A 19399-nucleotide genomic window follows, 5' to 3' on the forward strand; every position below is an offset into this window, starting at 1 on the left:
TAGACATACATATGCAGACATAGACATACATATACATGCATATACATACATATGCAGACCTATACATACCCTTTCTGTTTAACCAAAAGATATGTTTGCCTACACATCTGAATAGATGGCAGTTATAAGAATTTTATGGTTTTTTTTTAAAAAAAGATTTGTATTATTATTTGTTATTTGTGTGTGTGTGTTTGTGTCTATCTGTGTGAGCGTATGCCCCGTGTGTGTAGGTGCCCACAGAAGCCATGGAAGGATCTTTTGGAGCTAGAGTTAGAGATGGTTGTGAGCCATGATGCGGAGAATTTACTTTGTGTGTATGGGTGTTTTACCTGCATTTATGCCTGTGCAACACAGGCATATACTTTCCATAGAAGTTAAAGAGGACGTCAGATCCCCTGGCTGGGATTCGAACCGGTGCTCTCTGGAGGAGCACCCAGTGCTCTGAACTACGGAGCCTTTCCTCCAGCCCTGATTATATATGGTTTTTAACAGCTATAGTGTAAATGTAGCCCGGCTGAGAGGATGCTCAAGTTTTAATCTCCCTCGAGACTGTGGTGTTGAAAGGACAGAAAGCCCAAGGGAAAATCCAGCTGAGACGCCTAAGTTCCAGGCAGCTGCACCACCGTCTCCTTCACTCAGGCTCGCACTGCAGACCAAGGAGCCCTGGCTAAGCTTGTAGACACAGTCAGAGCATAGTCATGAGAAGGGCGTCCCTGGGGAGGGTGCCCTGGGCCTAGATCCTGAACTTGGAATTGCCAGTATGGAAAGGGAAAGGAGAAGAGACCAGACACAGCCATGAATCCTGCTGAGTTTCCTGCAGACCTTTCTCTAGAGAGGTCTCTGGAAACTTCTTGCCTTTTTTTTTTTCTTTTCTGTGAATAACGAAGTAATAATGGCTGCACTAATTGGGTTGCATCTGCCCTTATTTTTGTCTCTAAAAGTTTGACACTTTGGCAAGCCTACGTTTTTATCTTATTAAGGTAAGATTGTGACTAGACTCTCTGAGTTCAAATATTAGCTATGGCCCCAAGTGGCCATATGAACCTGGGTAACATAGTTTTTCTGTGACTCAGTTCATGTATTAAATGAGGATTACTGTCAGTATTAGTAATACAAGGATTAGATAATTTTGTTTATTTTATACTCACACACATATGAAACAAATTTGATGATTGTCAATATAGATTATAAAACTTGGATTTTTTTCCCCCATAGGTTGATTTCTTAGATACTAATATTATTATAACAGAACCATATTTTAACTTCACTTCAATTCAAGAGTCAATGAATGAAATTCTGTTTGAAGAATATCAGTTCCAAGCAGTGTTAAGAGTGAATGGTAAGTTACAAAGTTTTATTGAAATTTCACTCAGAGTGTGGTTATGAATGGGGCAAAGAAACTTAAGATCCTGAGTAGTAGGTGTAGTTTTTAGCTCTGAAGGAAATAAAACCTAGAATTTTTATTTTAAGCATAGAACTTTAGTTTGGCCTCATTGGCCCAGGTCTATAATTCTAGCAGGATTGAGAATTTACAGTTTGCCTGAGCAATCGAGTAACAGTCTGCCATGAAGAAAAAAGTGGCTAAGTAGTGAGTTCCAGGCCTCCGAAAACTATAGAGTTAGACTCTAGCTCGTTCACCTTCCCAAAGAAGGCCAGAGTGACAGAATGAAAGGCCGTGTTCTTTTCCCGTTTACTGTGTAAGTGTGAGTTTTAAAAGTTTCAACATTGAGATCTGAAGACAGTTGTAGAGGGACCAGAGAAGGCTCAGTGTTTAAGGGTGCCCATGCTCTTACAGAGGACCCACTTGTAACTCCAGTGCTTTGGGCTCGGCAGGCACTGGTTCTCAAACACATTCACACACAGACACATACATGGAATTGAAGATAAAATCTAAACCGGGTGGTGGTGGCACACACCTTTGATCCCAGCACTGGGGACACAGAGGCAGGCGGCTCTACGCAGCGAGTTCCAGGACAGCCAGGGCTACACAGAGAAACCCTGCCTCAGAAAACATAAATACACTAGTCGGTGAGTCAATCCTAGAAAAGAGAGAGTTATAAATACTGTTAGGAGTTCACAATTTTCTTAAAAATTAAAGGCTTTTTTGTTATTGTTCATGTGGTTCTGTTGTCATGTGTTTGTTTGGAGAGAGGGTCACTCTATGTAGCCCTTGCTGCCCTGGAACTCCACTGCCCGTGTGCTAGGATTAAAGTCGCACGCCACCACTCTTGGCATAAAGGCAGTTTTTGTCGTTTGTGTTTGCCTTAGTTTACTGCTTTTCCTTATTAGTTTAAAGTCATAGTGTATTTTCGTGTGTTCACTTTTCCCCCATCACCCTTTGCCCAGCCGGCGCCCTGAGTGCACACAGATACTTCCGCGACAATCCTTCTGAGCTGTGCTGCATCATCGTGGACAGTGGCTACTCCTTCACACACATCGTCCCCTACTGCCGAAGTAAAAAGAAAAAGGAAGCGATTATTCGGTGAGCTGTGTGTGGTTTTTACCTCATTTCTCATCTTGTGTCAGTTTCCTGTTATATCTTAGGATGAAGTGTGTGATGACTGAACCAAAGTTGAATTCTCTCCTTTTATAGGATAAATGTGGGTGGAAAACTCTTAACGAACCATCTAAAAGAGATCATATCCTACAGGTAATCACTGACTTTGAACTTGGGGAGGATGCGGTACCACACGCCCAGCTAGAGGTTGGCTTTTCTTTTCCTTTTTATATTTTGGATTTTTAAGATAGGATTTCGCTATGTAGCCCTGACTGTCCTGAACTCAATCTGTAGACCAGGCTAGCCTCGAACTCACAAAGATTCACTTACCTCTGCCTCCGGAATGCAAGGATTAAAGGTGCACACCACCACTGTCTGGCTTTATAACTTTTCTTAACTACCGAGTTTATAGCATGTTACTTGTGCTGTGGTTAAGCCTGTCTCCCCTTTCTTAAAGTGTAAGTCTAAAAATTCGAAACTCGTGAACAGCGTTCATAATATTATGATTATGTAAATACTATGTACTATTGGACCAGGTCATCTGGGCTTGATTTCAGAGTGCTGTGATATTTAATTCCCTTTTCTAGCCGTGAGAAGAAGCAAATGGAAAAGGAGAAAAAGGTTAAGACAATTGAGGGTGTAGGGTAACAGGGACAGGCACTGGGCACATACCTATAATCCCAGCACTTGGCCTGGCCAGCAGATCAAGAGTTCAGTATTAGTCTGGGCAACATAGTGAGTTCATTGGCTATCCTTGGGGTACGTAGTGAGATGCTATCGGAACTACATCCTCCATAAAAGACTTTAAACTATACACACAGGAAAATATTTAAAGCAAAAGCAACAGTATGCAAAGTATATATTTTCCCATGAACAACTTAAAGTAATTGGGTAGAAGTGTACAGTAAAGTTTGCAAATCGTGAGTTCAATACAGTAAAACATAGACCTGACCACATCTGTGACTACTTCAGGAAGCAGCTGAAGCAGAAGGATAGGGTAGGTTCTTCTGAAATACATTTTGGGCTGACAAGGAAGGTTAACTCAGGTGGTAAGGATGCTTGCCTGCAAACCTTAGATAACCTGAATTTGATCCCCAAGACCTGATGATGAGGGGAGAAAACTGTCTTCACAGAGTTGGCCTCTGACACCCATGCCATGGCACACCTGTGTGTGTCTGCTTGCACACACATAATAAACAAATAAAAATAAATTTAAATGACATTTTAAAGCTATATATGTTAGCTAAATACATATAAAATAGTAGGCACAATGTATTATTTTAATACATGTAGATGACATATATCATTATTTGTCTCTATGTATGTAATTATGTGTACAATGTATGGATCAGATCGGGATAATTAGAATATCACCACAGACATTGTCTCACTGGGTTGGGAATTTTTAAAATCTTTATTGACCGTTTTGAAAAACGGAAGTATTTTGGACTATAGTCGTCCTGGTGTCCTAGAGCATTAGAAATCACTTCCCCTGCCCAGCAGCGCCTCCACATCCATTGTCTGTACTCCACCTCCTGTGTGGGAACCACTCTCAGGGTAATAGATTAATTTATGTGTGTGTGTGTGTGTGTGGTGTCGGGACAGCTTTGTGGAGTCCTATCTCTCCTGTTGTTACGTGTGATCTCCAGTTGATCTCAGGTTGTGGTGTTTGCCCAGCAGGTATCTGTTTGCTCACCAAGCCATCGTAGTAGCCCTCAGGAGAGATTTTGATGGCTTTTAAGTATAGGAAAGCTTTAAATCTCATATATAGTCAAAAGCTTTAGAAATGCAAAGGACTGAGCTAGCCATAAATCTTAGAAGCAAATGCAGGGCATTGCGTTGGTCAGCTTTGAGTTAGTGTAGTTAGTATGCAAGATAATCGATTTCATTGGGGAGGTTCCTTCTGACTTCAGTTCTCAGAAGTTGGCTCTGTGGCCTGGCTGTACAGCGATAGGCCAGTGGCACAGGGCAAAGTAACTGGGCATGGAGGTGCATGCACTCAGGAGGCAGGGATGGGTAGATCTCTGAGCTCGAGCCAGCGTGGTCTACACAGTGAGTTCTAGGACAGCCAGGGGTACACAGTGAGACCCTGTCTGCAAACACACAAACAAAAAGAAATACTAGCATAGGAAAATTTTCCTGGGATCATATTTAAATGAAAACATAAAATAGACTGTCAATGGATACTACACATTCATTTTCAGGCCGCCCAGACCCGAATAATCGCACAAAAACTATGTTAATTACAACACTCTTTGGCCAGTGGCTCAGAGGTATTTTTAGCTAGGTCTTACATCTTAAATTAGCCCATTTCTGTAATTCCATATATTGCCACAGGCTGTGGTTTACTGGTAGTGTAATGGCATCTTTCTCCTTCGGTGACTACATGGTGTTTTATTGACTACCTACTCTCTATATATCTCTGTTTGGATTTCCCGCCAAAACAGCTTTATTTATCAACCAGTAAGAAGAAAACTTACAGGTCGTATAGCGTATAATAAAGTCTGTGTGCAAAGACAAATATCCGAAGGAAGGGACCTCATTAAAAACAATCCCATTTTGTGCGTTGTCTTCGATTTTACTCATCAGATGGCCTGTGTTCTATGTCCTGCGTGCTGACACTTAATACTTGATGATCAGAAAAGGCAGTGTTCGAGAAGGCTCCACGGTGAGAGTCCGTTCCGATGGACTGAGGGGCGGTTCACTCTGGTCAGAAAGACCACCTGACACTTGTCCTCTACAGAACAACTTACAGATGAAATATGATAAAGTGAGGACGTTCTGTCAGGTTAAGACTTGGTTTACACATTCAAGAATTTAATATTTCAAACTGAGCATGGTGGCCCAGACTTAAAAGTCTGACCTAGGAGGATTTCCATGAGCTCAGGGCCAGTCTGGGCTACATAGTTCTGTCCTGTACTATACAGGCTGGTTTTGTGTGTCAGCTGGACACAAGCTAGCGTCATCAGAGGAAGGAGCCTCGGTTAAGGAAATGCCGTAGTAAGATCCAAGCTGTAAGATATCTCCTTATCTAGTGATCAATGGGGGAAGGCCTAGCCAGCCCATGGTGGGTGGTGCCGCCCCTGGGTTGGTGGACCTGGCTTCTATAAGAAAGGTGACTGATCAAGCCAGTGGGAACAAGCCAGTAAGCAGCTCCCTCCATCACCTCCTGTCCTGCATCACCTCCTGTCTCCAGGATCCTGCCCTGTTTGAGTTCCTGTCCCGACTTCCTTCAGTGATGACAACAGCAACGCTTAAGTGTAAGCCGAGTAAACCCTGTCCTCCCCACCTTGCTCTTCAGCCATGGTGTTTTCGTTGCAGCGATAAAAACCCTAAGACAGCACTCGGGAGGCAGAGGCAGGCGGATCTCTGTGAGTTCGAGACCAGCCTGGTCTACAAGAGCTAGTTCCAGGACAGGCTCCAAAACCACAGAGAAACCCTGTCTCGAAAAACAAAAAAACAAACAAACAAACAAAAAAAAAACCCTAAGACAGGTGCCAACCCGGACAACATTGTAAGACTGTTTAGACACCTACACACACACACACACTAAGAAATGTAGTATTTAATGCTTCCTAAAAACCATTTCTATATTAATTCTGGATTGTTTTGTCTGTGTGTTTGTGTGTTTTCCAGCCCTAGAAAAATGACTTAGGTACTGGAGGGATGGCTCAGTGGTAAAGAGCACTGGCTGCTCTCCCAAAGGACCCTGGTTTGGTTGCTAGCACCCACCTGTAGGCCAACCACTGTTCATAACTCTAGTTCCAGTACTCTTCTGGACACTGCACACAAGTTTACAGACATACATGCCAACAAAGTACACATACGCATAAAATAAAAATAAATCTTTAAAGGGAACTTAAACGGTGCTTTAAGGTTATGTTCAATTGCTTCTCATTTCTAGCTTTATTACGAACTGCACTTAATTTTGTTTGGGGGGATGGGTGGTAAATATGCACGAGCATGCCTTCATAAAGGTCAGAGGACAGCTTGGGGGAGTTGATCCTCTCCTTCCAGCCGTAGGTCCCAGGGACCGAACCCATCTCATAAGGTTGAAGGCAGGAGTCCTAGCGTGTTGAAGCCCTTGCCAGCCCTCGCATCGTCTGTGTTTTGTCTGTTAGGCAGCTGCATGTCATGGATGAAACCCATGTGATTAATCAAGTGAAAGAAGACGTGTGCTATGTGTCTCAGGATTTTTACAGAGACATGGATATCGCCAAGTATGTATAATGTAATCTCTTATGCGGGAAGCTAGTCTTCAGGTGGTGTGAGCAATTAATTTTGATAAATATTTTGTTTTTCAGGTTAAAAGGAGAAGATAATACAGTAATGATTGACTATGTTTTGCCTGACTTCAGTACAATTAAAAAGGGCTTTTGTAAGGTAATTTTTAAATTTCTTTTTGGTTTCATATTTTTATTTAGTGTATGTGGGTATTTTGTTCACATGTATGTCTGGGAAGCATACATGTGCAGTGCCCACAGAAACCAGAAGAGGTAGTCAGATCTCCTGGAATTGGAGTTATGGATAGTTGTGAGCCTCTGTTTGGATAGGTGCTGGGAATTGAACCTGGGTCCTCTAGAAGAGAGCAGCCAGTCTCTTTAACTGCTGAGTTATCTCTCCAGCCCCTGTAAGGTAGTTAAAACAAAATTTTGCATAATATCTCCTCAAGTGACAGCATCAACCCAATTTGCAAAGCATTTCACATTTAGCTGAATGGACAGGTCTTACGGTGACAGCCTTCTTTAGTGCAGCCCTTTTGTAGCCTTTTCTTTAGGCACACGTGGATAGATTTAATTAATGAGTTTCTCTAGGAAAAGAAAGTCAGATGATAGCATACATGATAAGTCTTAGAGATAAACAGGTCATTGTCTACATTATATGAAACAATTTGTTTAAGAATTGTTTTAAGCCCGGTGGTGGTGGCACACACCTTTAGTCCCAGCACTTGGGAGGCAGAGGCAGGCAGATCTCTGAGTTAGAGATCCTGGTCTACAAAGCTAGCTCAGGGCTGCACAGAGAAACCCTGTCCCGAAATACAAAACAACAACAGGAAAAAGAGTTTGAATCCAGTCAGAAATTGGTTCTTTTCCTGTTGTGAAAATGAGCGTGGGTAATCCAAGACTGAACTGACGCCTGGTGGTTCCTGTGGAATCAGGGTGTAGCGAAGGGCGGGCGAACTCCACTGCACCTTCCAGTTCATCTTGAATGTCAAGACCATTTCCAGGAAAAGGAGGCTCTGTGTTTGACCGAAGGCTGACCTTCTAGTTAATGGCTTGTGAAGGACTCTTGGAAAGTTAACATTTTCTGCTGAGAAGTGTAAGGTGTGACAGTATCCGTTTAGAGTAGCGGGGAACTGCACAGCCCCAGTATCGGCTATAGGGAAGATCATTTTTAATATATTGTTGTAATTAATAGTAATGAAAGTTAAGTAGGACTACATGATGAGCATGTAGTGTTCAGTAAGAAGCAGTCTGTAGGAAGATTTGCACACCTTCAGTCTAAGTAGACCACAACGCTAACCCAGTTATGTTTACGTGGTTTCATAAGACAGGTGAGCAATGAGCCTCCTGTTTAAAAAGGAATGATAACTTATTTGTAAATTGCATCAAGCTACTTAATATGGGCATTTATTTTATGTTAGTGTTTGTACTTAGCAGGCCTGAAAATTTTCCCATACTACAGAGGTCAAATACAGATTGAAATTCACAGAGGAAAATTACCCTAAATGTGTAGACTGTGGAGCTGTCTCAGACACTTGATCATCTACACGTTTCTGTCTAATTATGGTCACAATCCTAAGAGCAACGCGATGCTGTGGAGAACGTAAGATAGAGCGGTAAAGTTGTCTGTTTCCACAGAGGCGGGGCCTGCATAAGGTCACAGTGGTGTCTAGTTCCTCCCAGCCTGACAAATCACAGAGTCAGGAGAGATTAAAAATGTATGTGTATGGTGGGAGCTGGAGAGAGAACTCAGTGGTTAAAAGCATGTACTGCTCTTCCAGAGGACCTGAGTTCGATTCTAGCACCCATGCCAGCTGGCTCACAGCTACCTCTAACTCCAGCTTCAGCGAATTTGAGGCCCCTGGCCTCCTTAAACACCTGCATCCCTGTGCATATTCCCCTGACACACCAATACACATAATTTAAAAAGTAAATAAATATTAACATCTGTATGTTTTCTCTTCTTCATCCTTGGGGATGGTAAAATAGGAATTTTTCTTTCTAAGACCTGTTCTCCTGCGCTGTGAGGGACTAAGCTCTGCCAGTTTCTTCCTGACCAGCACCTGCTTGGTGGGCCTGCCTTGTTGAGTCGCTCTCACGGTTGAACAGTATTTTACTCCTTCTCTTTGCGGGGTGTTGGGGGAGTGGTGTATGATTGTTTGCAGGTTCTGCTGACCTGTGACCTTGAGAACAGAGTCTAGTTAGAGCTTGCACTTCTTTAACTCGCTGTGACTCTGTGGCTTGGTGCCTGGTCCTGAGTGGGTTGGCAAGGGAGTGGAGAAGGTGCAGAAATCCAGCTGGGTCAGGTGGGCTGTGTACACTCTCTGATGGAGTGGCACCAACTGCCACAGCAGTCTGGAGCCCCAGCGTGTTTATTACAGCAGGGCTGGAGGAGACAGGGAGTCTCAGCTGGAGGCATCTGTTACAGTTGTCTCCCGCTGGGAAGTTGCTGGTTTTTGCACACAGTGGTCAGTCTTTAGGAAAGAGTCCTGCTTGGATCAGAGGAAGCTTTGCCTTTCCAGCCGTGACCCTTATGGGGGAGGCTTTGCCTTTCCAACTCATGTGTTGAGGCATTGGTTCTTGCTGTGGTTGCGTCAGGTCCACAGAACACACTCACTCAGAGATTCATCCACTTTTTACACACTCAGGGCTTCCTAGCCCCCCAAACTAACTGTTAGTAATTTTCATATGTAATATACACTTTATCAGATGAGAATATAAAGTTGGTTGAACTGGGCTCTTGCTAGACTAGCTATTACAATAAGTATATTTATAAAAAGAATGGTTTACTCTTCATTGATTAATGTTAAAATTTATCCTCTATACATGTTTAGTCATTTATGTGAATGTTATTGTATCTATAGTAAGTTTAATTATAAAATTTGAGTTTCTTTAGTACTTCATTTTGTTGTTTCCTGCTAGGAAAACAAATATTGATGAAATTGGAAAAACGTTGTATGTAATGACAGAAATGTTTGTGGGTCGTCATACTTAGCTTCTTAGTCAGTGTTCTGTTGCTGGGAAGAGACCACGACCACGGCAGCTCTTATAAAGAAAGCATTTAACTGGGGCTGCCTTACAGTTCAGAGGTTCAGTCCATTATCATCGTGGTGGGAAGCATGGCGGCAGCAGGCAGACATGGTGCTGCAGAAGGAGCTGAAAGTTCTAGATCTGGATTGCAGACGACAGGAAGAGAGACACTGGGCCTGGCTTAAGCCCATCCCCAGTGACGGACTTCCGCCTCCCAGGAGTGCCACTCTCGGGCGACAAAGCATTCACATTTATAAGCCTGTGGGGCCGTTCCCATTTGGGAAAACTCAAAAGTGCTGATTTCCTCCTGCTGGTAGAAGGAACAATAACATACAGACAGATAAGGTCAATAATATCAATGACAAACAACAGAAATATAATTTTATTTCTTCTCAGAAAGAGGCTGCCTGCTAAGGTGTGAATTGTCAGACCTAAACTGAGACTGTTCCTTTAGCGTTAATGATTACCACTTTCTGTAGAATCATATGAAACAAACTGATAGTTTCTTTAATGGTCCTGGAAATAAATGTACGAGGCCTATTCAGTAAGTCATGGGTTTGGCTGACCAGTATCCCACGGTCTTGAAAAATCTCTTCATCTGTCTGTGTCTAACAATGTTCTGGAATTGTACTCTTCAGCAGAAAAGACTTGTACTTGGAGATTACAAATTAACGGCTAATGCCGACATTCGGCAGGTACACTGAGTGCTGGCTCTTTTCCCAGGTTAGGTATCTGGTCAGTCAGCCTGATCCTCTTCTGTGAGTCAGGGCTTTAAATAAACTAAACACCTTTTGTGTCCTCCAGTCCGTGCTGGTCCCAGGTATTGTCCAGTATCGACAAAATGAATTATCCATAAGCTGAATCTACTGTCTGTGTGCATGCATGTGTGTGTTTAGTTTCATTTTGCTTTGAACAGGGCCAGGGTCTCATACTGTGGCTTAGGCTGGCCTCAGACTTGCATAGCGCCCCTGCTTCAGCCTGCCAAGTGCTGGGATTACAGCCGTATATACCATACCAGGCTTAATGTTAGTTGTAAGCTAATTTGTAAATTTATAAAGAATATTTCCCATTCCACCTTAGACAAGTGATCATTCTTCTATGGAGAATGGTACTGTTTTTCTTACTACAACGATTATTTAATTGGATTAGAAGTGGTTTATATTTATAGCTTTATAGTTTTTCTAGTAATGTTCTATAATTATCTGGAAAGTTTTGTTTAAAATTTATGTTATGAGCAGAGTGTTCCCAAATGTTAGCAAACTGAACCATTCTTATCCTGGTTACACTGTGAATGTAATTTCTGCTATTCTTTGGGCTGGTGTGATAGAGCGTGAATAAGTCACATGACCTTCGTAGGCCTAGTTATATCATGAATGAAACGACAATATGCCTGTCTTGGTGTTCTATGAAGTTTGTGGAATCATGCACAGCAGATGTCTAATGCAGTGAATGGCATGTGTTATTTTGCATGCCGTTGTGCAGGAGTTTATGAATAGCAATCATATACCAGGTCGTGTGTGCTGTATTAGGTAGTGGCCATGCGATGAGGATGATAGGTCGAGGACCACGTATGTTGTAAGGAGTGAAAACGTTTTCCTAACTTTTGAGACTCTTGAGACTTCCAATAAGAACATGGTCCCTCTACTAGTATCACACCTTCCTAACTATCATTGGTCATGTGAGCGCGACAATGCAGCCCTAACTCTCTGTCTTTCTTTGCTTCAAGCCGAGAGAAGAGATGGTGCTGAGCGGCAAGTATAAATCTGGGGAGCAGATTCTTCGCCTCGCCAACGAGAGGTTTGCTGTTCCAGAAATACTCTTCAACCCTTCTGACATCGGCATTCAGGAGATGGGGATCCCAGAAGCTATTGTCTATTCGATTCAAAACCTCCCTGAAGGTACGTTAATGATTCCAGTGACATGCTGAAGAGAAATCATAGCAAACACTGGCTCCTGTATGATTGCAGACAGTTCCAGACCCTGGAATGCACTGGAGTAGTTCTTGGCCGATTTGGTCTGGGTCATAAATTGTATTTTGCAAAAGTCATTGTGGTCTATTTAAGCATCAGTACATCCTTTCATAAGTATTAAATTGCTCTATTCATTTTAGAAAAGTTTGGTTATTTTTTTTTTTATTTTTTTTTATTTTTGAGGCACAGCCTTCTTCTGTAGGTCAGACTGGCCTAGAAATCATGACTTCCCTGCTCCAGCTTCTGAATGTTAAAATCATAGGCATGCACTTCAAGGCTCAACTGAAAGTTTTAATCCAAATTTGCACAGAATTAAAATGACTTATTCATTCTGCAATTTTATAGAATAACGTACAAGCTTACTTTTAATAATATAGATAGTAAGATGGCCCAGGCCTGTGTGTACAATCCTGAGAACCTGGGTTAATTCCCCATAAGTTATGAAAAGGTGGAAGGAGAGAACCAACACCATAAGTTGTCCTTTGACCTCTACTCTTGCTTTGTGGCGCTGATGCCACTCCCCCCCCCATGTGTATGCACACACAGGAAGAATGAATGAGTGGAGGTGAGTGGAGTAGTGTTCATGGTGACTTCTGCACTCTTCTGAAGCATAAGTAATTAGTGTCCCAGGGTTACAGAGTTCTTTTCTATCCTGCCTTCCTACCTTAAAGGTGTGTGTGATTGTGTGTGTGAGAGAGAGAATGTGTGCCTGTATGAGTTATGTGTACCACATGCATGCAGGTGCTCTCAGAAGCTGGAGAGGGCTTTGGATGCCCTGGAGCTGGAGCTACAGGCAGTTTCAAACTGCTGGATATGGGTGCTGGAAATTAAACCCAGGTTCTTTGCAAGAGCAGTAAATTCTCCAGCCCTCCCTTCCTTTTATATTTATTTATTTGTTTATTTATTTTTTTATTTTTTGAGACAGGGTTTTTTCTATATAACAGCCCTGGCTGTCCTGGAACTAGCTCTTCTAGACCAGGCTGGCCTCAAACTCAGAGATCTGCCTGCTTCTGCCTCCCGAGTAATGCTAGGATTAAAGGCATATGCTACCACTTCTGACTGCTCTGTAGGTTAGTACCGGTTCACTGTATGATGCCTGGTGTCGGCCATCACATACCTTTAGAATTCATTCACACCTAGGCTCTGTATGTAAAGGCTGTAGACTGAGTATTTTTCCCCATCAACGGTAAGTGTTATGTAGTTGATAAATTGGTTTTAGTTTGAGAACAGGAAATTTGAACTAACAAGTTAAAAATACCAAGGAAGGTGACCCCCGCAGTTTGAGGAGAGAAGGATGATAAATGTGATCCAGTGTAGTCAGTAGTTCACCCACCCTGAATTTTTGTATTAAGGATTTGTGAGGGCATATTTGCTGTCTTGAGTGTCTCCACCAGTGTTAATTATTGCCTTATCACAAATCTTGAAGCGTAGCAAGGTGTGCTGGTGCATGTCCATAACCCCAGTGTTCTAGAAACGAGGCTGTCCTGCCTTTGTCTCAGCAGTAGCAACAAGAAAATCTCAGTAGTGAAACAATCAAAGAATTTTAAATCTTAACAATGGATGCCAGGGTAGTTTCCCAGCCCTAACCCCGATTGCTGCTTGCCTGCCTGCTCAGCTGAGCCTTTCCAGGGACAAGTACATTTTCTAACACTGTTTTTCTTCTTTTTCTCCTTTAAAGAAATGCAGCCACATTTTTTTAAGAACATCGTCTTGACAGGAGGGAACTCACTTTTCCCAGGATTCAGAGATCGGGTTTATTCAGAAGTCCGCTGTCTGACGCCAACAGACTATGATGTGTCTGTCGTGCTGCCCGAAAAGTAAGTGCTGGTTTGTAAAGGAGCAGAGCCATCTTACGGGAAGGTGGTCTGCGGGAGGGTGGCTTGCGGGAGATGTGAGTTCACAGCTTGGCTCTGTGTAGATTTATTCCCCAGTGGGAGCCTCGTTTTCTTTCTCTCAAAAATGAAAGTTGAAGTCGTAAGTGAGTTAGAAGAGATGACATGTAACATGCCGACCACATGTGACACGTGATGGGTGATCAGTAACATGAGCTCTCCCCACGTGTGTCAGTCCTGGTTCCTGGGGCTTCTGTAGGTGAAGAAGCCGAATTCTTACTAGATTTATTTTTGCTGTACCATCTTGCGATGAGTTCTGAAGAAGAGAAGTTTAAGAATTGAATTATTAAGATAAGCTATATCCGTTCGTATCTTTTGGAATTTTTTAAGTTCTAAATGTTCTTAATGAACCTTTATTGTTAACTAAACTGGGTATTTATGTTGTTTTTGTTTTTTAATTAAAAATTGTTGTGAAGTCAAGTATGGTGGTGCTTGCCTGTAATCCAAGCTTTGGGAATTTAGAGATAGAAGAATCAGGAGTTTAATGCCAAGAGCTCATCTACATAGCAGTTTTGAAGCTAGCCTGGTCTGTGTGAGACTGTTCTTGGAAAAAACAACAACAACAACAACAACAAACTAAGAGAAATCTTTTTTAATGTCTACTATGCTTTTTATGAAAAAGAGCAGATAGTATAATTTCAACATGAGCGGTTAAGGTAGAACTACAGAGCTGTGGGAATGGTTTCAAATCCTGTCTTACTCAGAGCTTAGCATTGGACATTGGGGAGAGAAGGCCTGTGAGTCCCTGATCATGTGGTCAGTTCACCGCAGTGGCCAGAGTAAAGCCCAGTTGTTAGCTGAATCAGACGGTCTTTAATTTGTGTGTGTGTGTGTGTGTGTGTGTGCGTGCGCGCGCGCGCGCACTACAGGCTTGTGTGTGGAGGTCAAAGGACAACTCTGTGGAGTTGGTTTTCTCCTATCTTGACATATGTCTCAGGGATTGAATTCAGGTTTTCAGGCTGAGGTAGCACGAACTTGTCTAGTAAGTCAGCTATATCAACCGCCCAAAACAGTAGCTCTTCGTTTGTTTGACGTGGTCTCGCCAGCTAGCCTGAGACTCACTATTTAGACCAGGATGGCCTCGAATGTGTAGACGTTACTCTGCCTCTGTTCCTGCCTCCTGGGTGCTAGGATTAAAGTGTGTACCACCATAGTATGGCTACCTCAAAGCTTGCCTAGTGTTAATGGCAGAGTTACAAATAAGATCCTAGTCTAATTAAATCTAAAGGTTTTTTTTTTTATACCAAAGTATTTTTCCAAGCCTGTAGTAGTTTATAGAAGGCTCTCATAGATATTGCTTTTTGTTTTCCTTTGTTTTTGTTCTTTGTGACCTAGTGTTGCTTGATATGTAGCCCAACAGACCCTGAGCTGGCGATCATTATGTCCATGTTCCCAAGTGCTGGGATTACGGATATTCACCACCTATAAAACTTCCATTTGTAGTTGTAATTGTTGTTAACAGTTAAAGAATTGTTAGATGCTGGAATAATTTTTGGTCAGCAGTAGCGTTCATGTACTTCTTAATGCTGGGTTTTTCATCTTGCGCATACACGTCTGAGACCAAGGGAGCGACCAGAATAGCTTTTGTTCTTTAGTTCGATTGTACGGTTTTCCTTTCAGAAGGAAAATGCAGGCACAAATATAAAGACATAAATAATCCATTAATAAAAGGTTGCAAATGCGGTAGGTGAGACATTTCTCTTTACCTCCTCTGATCTCAGCTGGGGAAGAGGGGAAGTAGAGTTGAGTCAGCACAAAGCACTGGTGGCTGGAGACAGCAGAGCCAAATGGAGTGTTCTGCTTAGATTTTACCTCCTGTCTGTTCTGTGTGATTGTCAGCAGTGTTTGTAGCAGCAGCAGTACAGACTGAAAGTGGCGCCGAGAAGGTTGCTAGGTCCACAGTACAGCTCAGGGGCAGGGTAGCCTTGGAGCCTCCTGTTCCTACCTCCAAAGTGGGACTGACCCATAGTGTCCATGGCTCGCTGTGAGAATCAGTAGGTTAACACATCCTGGCTTTGGTTTTGGGCCAAAGTTAGAACATTTTTCCGCCTACTCCTCTCCAGCTTTTGTTTATGTTCTGGGGTTTTCATAGAAGTAGAGGGACCATAAAATAGGGGACTTGGCGGGAAACAATCCACTGGTCTGTACTGATGAGGAAGAGTTTATGTCTACACCATAAATGAGACTCGCTACGTCGAGTAGATCCTGCAGTCTTGTAGTTCATAGTCAACATTTGATCTATAAACCATCAGTTGGTGACTGTGTTTATTTATGTGATCTCTATTGCAGCCCTATTACTTACTCCTGGGAAGGTGGAAAATTGATATCTGAAAATGATGATTTTGAAGATATGGTGGTTACAAGAGAAGATTATGAAGAAAATGGACATAGTGTCTGTGAAGAGAAATTTGATATTTAAATGAAAGTCTTGGAAAGTTTAACTTCAAAGTTCCTTTTAGAGGAGGTTAAGGACTGTTATTTTTCATCGTAAGTCTTCAATTTATATAAATATTCTGAGTCATGGTTGATGTTCACAGACTTCTAAGAGTGATTCAGTCCACGTTTGAGTAGTTAGACTACTATAACAAAACCTGCACTGTTTCTGTGAATAGATTGTCATGAGACAGTAAATGTTTAGTTCTTCATACTTGAAAACACAGATTTTGTTATCTCACCAGTCAGTTTGGCCTAGAGATCTTTTGTGTAGTTTTGACTGTGATCAACTAAAGTATTTGCAGACCATTAAGATTCTGTTCTCTTAGAACTAAGTATTTTATTTAAAATTTGTTATTCTTATTTGTACATAATAAAGTTGGAAAGACCAATATTAAGTATGTATGTATAATGTTCATTTTTTACTTAGTAAAAGTTTGAAAGAGTGAAGATATTTGTAGTGTTTGTGGTCACCACTGTTCTACAAACACAGTGTTGTGTTTTAGAAGTTCTCTCATGTGACCCACAGTCAACATTAAGATACGAAGCTTAGTACAGTACACTTGCCAACCACGCTCCAGTATAAGGAATGAGCTGGCGATTTTCTTGAGTTAAAACATGCCATCTTGAACTAAAGAGGCTTAAAAGGCAAGCAACTCAAAAGTCTCAAAAAGTCCCTAAAACTTAGCAGATTCACAAGGCCTCTTCCATCCCAGCATGTGTAAAGAGTAATGCCTGCTGAGAAGATACTTTCTTACCTGCAAGTCATGTGGAGCACTCCAAGGTGTCAGCTTCTTCTGAGTTGTCAGACAGGCTGGGGTGGGCTTTCAGTGACATAGTTACCGGAGATATCCCTGTTCCTGTATATGTCCCTCACCCATATTCCTGTAATTAACCCCAATAAACTCATTGGTTCATGAGGTTGGACTTTGGCAATATTGTTACTTTGATATGTTGTCCATTCCCTATCTGGGTGACTAGATATTTGTTTATCCCTTACCCCAAATAGCATCACACAAGACAGTGACAATATGGGTCTAATTGGTCAAAGATGGGATAACTTTAATTTAGAAGTTGAAAATACAAAACTGAGGCTCAAAGAGAAGATATTTGCCCAAAGCAGTGGATCCTACGGCAGGGTAATAGAGTATTGGCCGAAGGGTCTGTCAGTCGTAGCGATGACAATTCTCGACCAGTTCATGTCGAGACTCCTGCTCCTTCCTGGAGGGGTAAGGTGGGGGAATGGCAGCACCTTTGCAGTGTTCTCCTGGTTGATGATCTAGCCTCTCAGAGTTGACCTTCCTGATTCTGAAAATAACCACACACACACAGGTAGAGTTCATCTTCCACTGTCAATGCACCATCAGGCTTTGTTGTCTGCTTCTTTTTCAAGCTGGGAGAAACACACAAATCCCATAGCTTAATGTTCTTATTGTAACAGAACTTGCGGAATAGTAGAGTAATAATTTATCTACAAAGTAAAAACAGTTTGAAAATATATACACATATGTCAATTTGGACCTTTGTTGTATCTCCGAAGAGACCACAATGTTGTCCTTAGCCCAGTCCCAATCTCCATTGCTAATCTGGGTGATAGTATGGGTCTTTCCCTAGAAAAACGCTTATGCACAGATAGGCACGGTATTTCACAACATACACCGCGGGGATGGTTTTCTGGGAAGACCACTTCCTTCAGAGACTGAGCTTTTGCCGGGCATTGCAACCAAGTTAAAAGTTAACTTTTGAGACCATTTCAAACTATGTATCCAATCCATTTCCCCACTGCAGATGCAACTTGTTTAACTGGCCTTTCAGAAAACAATGTAACCAGCCTTGGATGTTTGGACGTACCAGGTTTTACAGCCTAACAGCTTTTACAACCTAAGCTAAAAGCTTAGCTTTAATCTTTAACTATGTATTTACTCTGACATGTCCGGACTTAGAATAGGGTGTGTGTGTGTGCATGTGTAGTTTTTGCACATTGTGTGTTGTGGTAATCATTTACTGAAAGTGGTCAATAGGTTGAAAACAATCTTAAAGTAAGCAAAAATCCTCCATAAATTTTGGAACCATCACGTGACTCTAGGTTGATAACCTTTTTTGAATCTGTGCGTGCAATTCTGGGTCAGTAGGAGTCAGTCCCTTATAAAACTGTTACATTTTTTCTGTGAAAAAAATCCGCATTCTTTCCTCATACTGTGTTTTCTGGGCTGTTCAATAACCACAGAACAAAATTCTTTGTTAGGACCAGACAGCAAGGCAGATCCCACCTACCATAGATAGACTTCAGACATATACACACCAGAAAGATGAGAAAGACACACATAACAGACAACAGAGACAGGAGGGTGACACCGTGGAAATTGAAATGGAGAATTCAAATTTGTGCTCCCAGTTGTTCTTAACTATCCCAAGACAAAGAGTCTTTTTCTTTCTTTAATGTGGCATCAGTACCGTGCACTAACTATACTTTGGTTGTTTGGCATCTCTTCATAAGCATCCCCTTGAGACAGGATCTGTCACCAAACCTGGAGCTAGGCTGGCAGCTAGGGAACCCCAGTGATCCTCTGCTCTCTGCCCCTAATGTGCGGGTGTTACAGGTATATAGTCATGCCTTTTTTAAACATGGAAACTAAGATTAAGGTTTGTACAGCAAGCACCCTTTCCTGCTGAACCATCTCTCATCCCTTGATTAACTTTAAAGTTAGCATACAAAGAAATGGATTTCACTATGGTCTTTCATAAGTATGTCTCCTCTAGACTTTTAACGAAGAGCTTGAATCTAAGCACTCAAGACCAATGAAACAGCTTTTGTCTAAGAAGATAAACTCAGGGTGTTTATTAAGCACTTATATTTTATACTCCATTTTCCTCGTGACTGGTGACAGAAATATGATTACACAATGCTTTCTTTTTTGTGTAACCTATGCCATATTCGGAGAATGGTGCCCTCACTTCCCTTCTTCCCAGCATTCTGTTCTGTCTACTCCACCTATCTAAATCCTGCCCTATCAAAAAAGCCAAGGCAGTTTCTTTATTAACCAATGAGAGTAACACATAGACAGATGACCCTCCCACATCACTGAGTGGTCCTCCCGACCCCACACCCTTTCCATACTCAATTCTTAGCCTTGCATTCATCCGCTTTAATCAGTCATAAAAACTGGTAGTGGGCGGTGGTGGTGCACACCTTTAATTCCAGCAATCGGGAGGCAGAAGCAGATGGAGCTCTGTGAGTTCAAGGCCAGCCTGGTCTACGGAGCGAGTTCCAGGACAGACAAGGCTGTTACACAGAGAGACCCTGTCTTGAAACAACAACAACAAAATCCACCACTGTCGCGTCCACCCTCGACC

General features: G+C 42.1%; 1 protein-coding gene across 4 annotated transcripts in view; it reads left to right on the forward strand.

Annotated features, from left to right (window-relative positions):
• Actr6 (ARP6 actin related protein 6 homolog) overlaps positions 1 to 16439 on the forward strand; it is a 20068-nt gene extending 3629 nt beyond the window's left edge. For all 4 annotated transcript variants that reach the window (XM_005358187.3, XM_013350403.2, XM_026784552.1 and 1 more), the window contains exons 4-11: positions 1216 to 1339; positions 2347 to 2482; positions 2594 to 2650; positions 6619 to 6717; positions 6802 to 6880; positions 11477 to 11648; positions 13399 to 13537; positions 15902 to 16439. In XM_005358187.3, coding sequence (XP_005358244.1) covers positions 1216 to 1339; positions 2347 to 2482; positions 2594 to 2650; positions 6619 to 6717; positions 6802 to 6880; positions 11477 to 11648; positions 13399 to 13537; positions 15902 to 16031 — 936 coding nt within the window. In that variant the 3' untranslated portion in view covers positions 16032 to 16439. The remainder of the gene's footprint in view (positions 1 to 1215; positions 1340 to 2346; positions 2483 to 2593; positions 2651 to 6618; positions 6718 to 6801; positions 6881 to 11476; positions 11649 to 13398; positions 13538 to 15901) is intronic.
• The last annotated feature ends 2960 nt before the right edge of the window (positions 16440 to 19399 follow it).

This window comes from Microtus ochrogaster, chromosome 24, assembly GCF_000317375.1.
Source record: "Microtus ochrogaster isolate Prairie Vole_2 chromosome 24, MicOch1.0, whole genome shotgun sequence".
Taxonomy (NCBI): Eukaryota; Metazoa; Chordata; class Mammalia; order Rodentia; family Cricetidae; genus Microtus; species Microtus ochrogaster.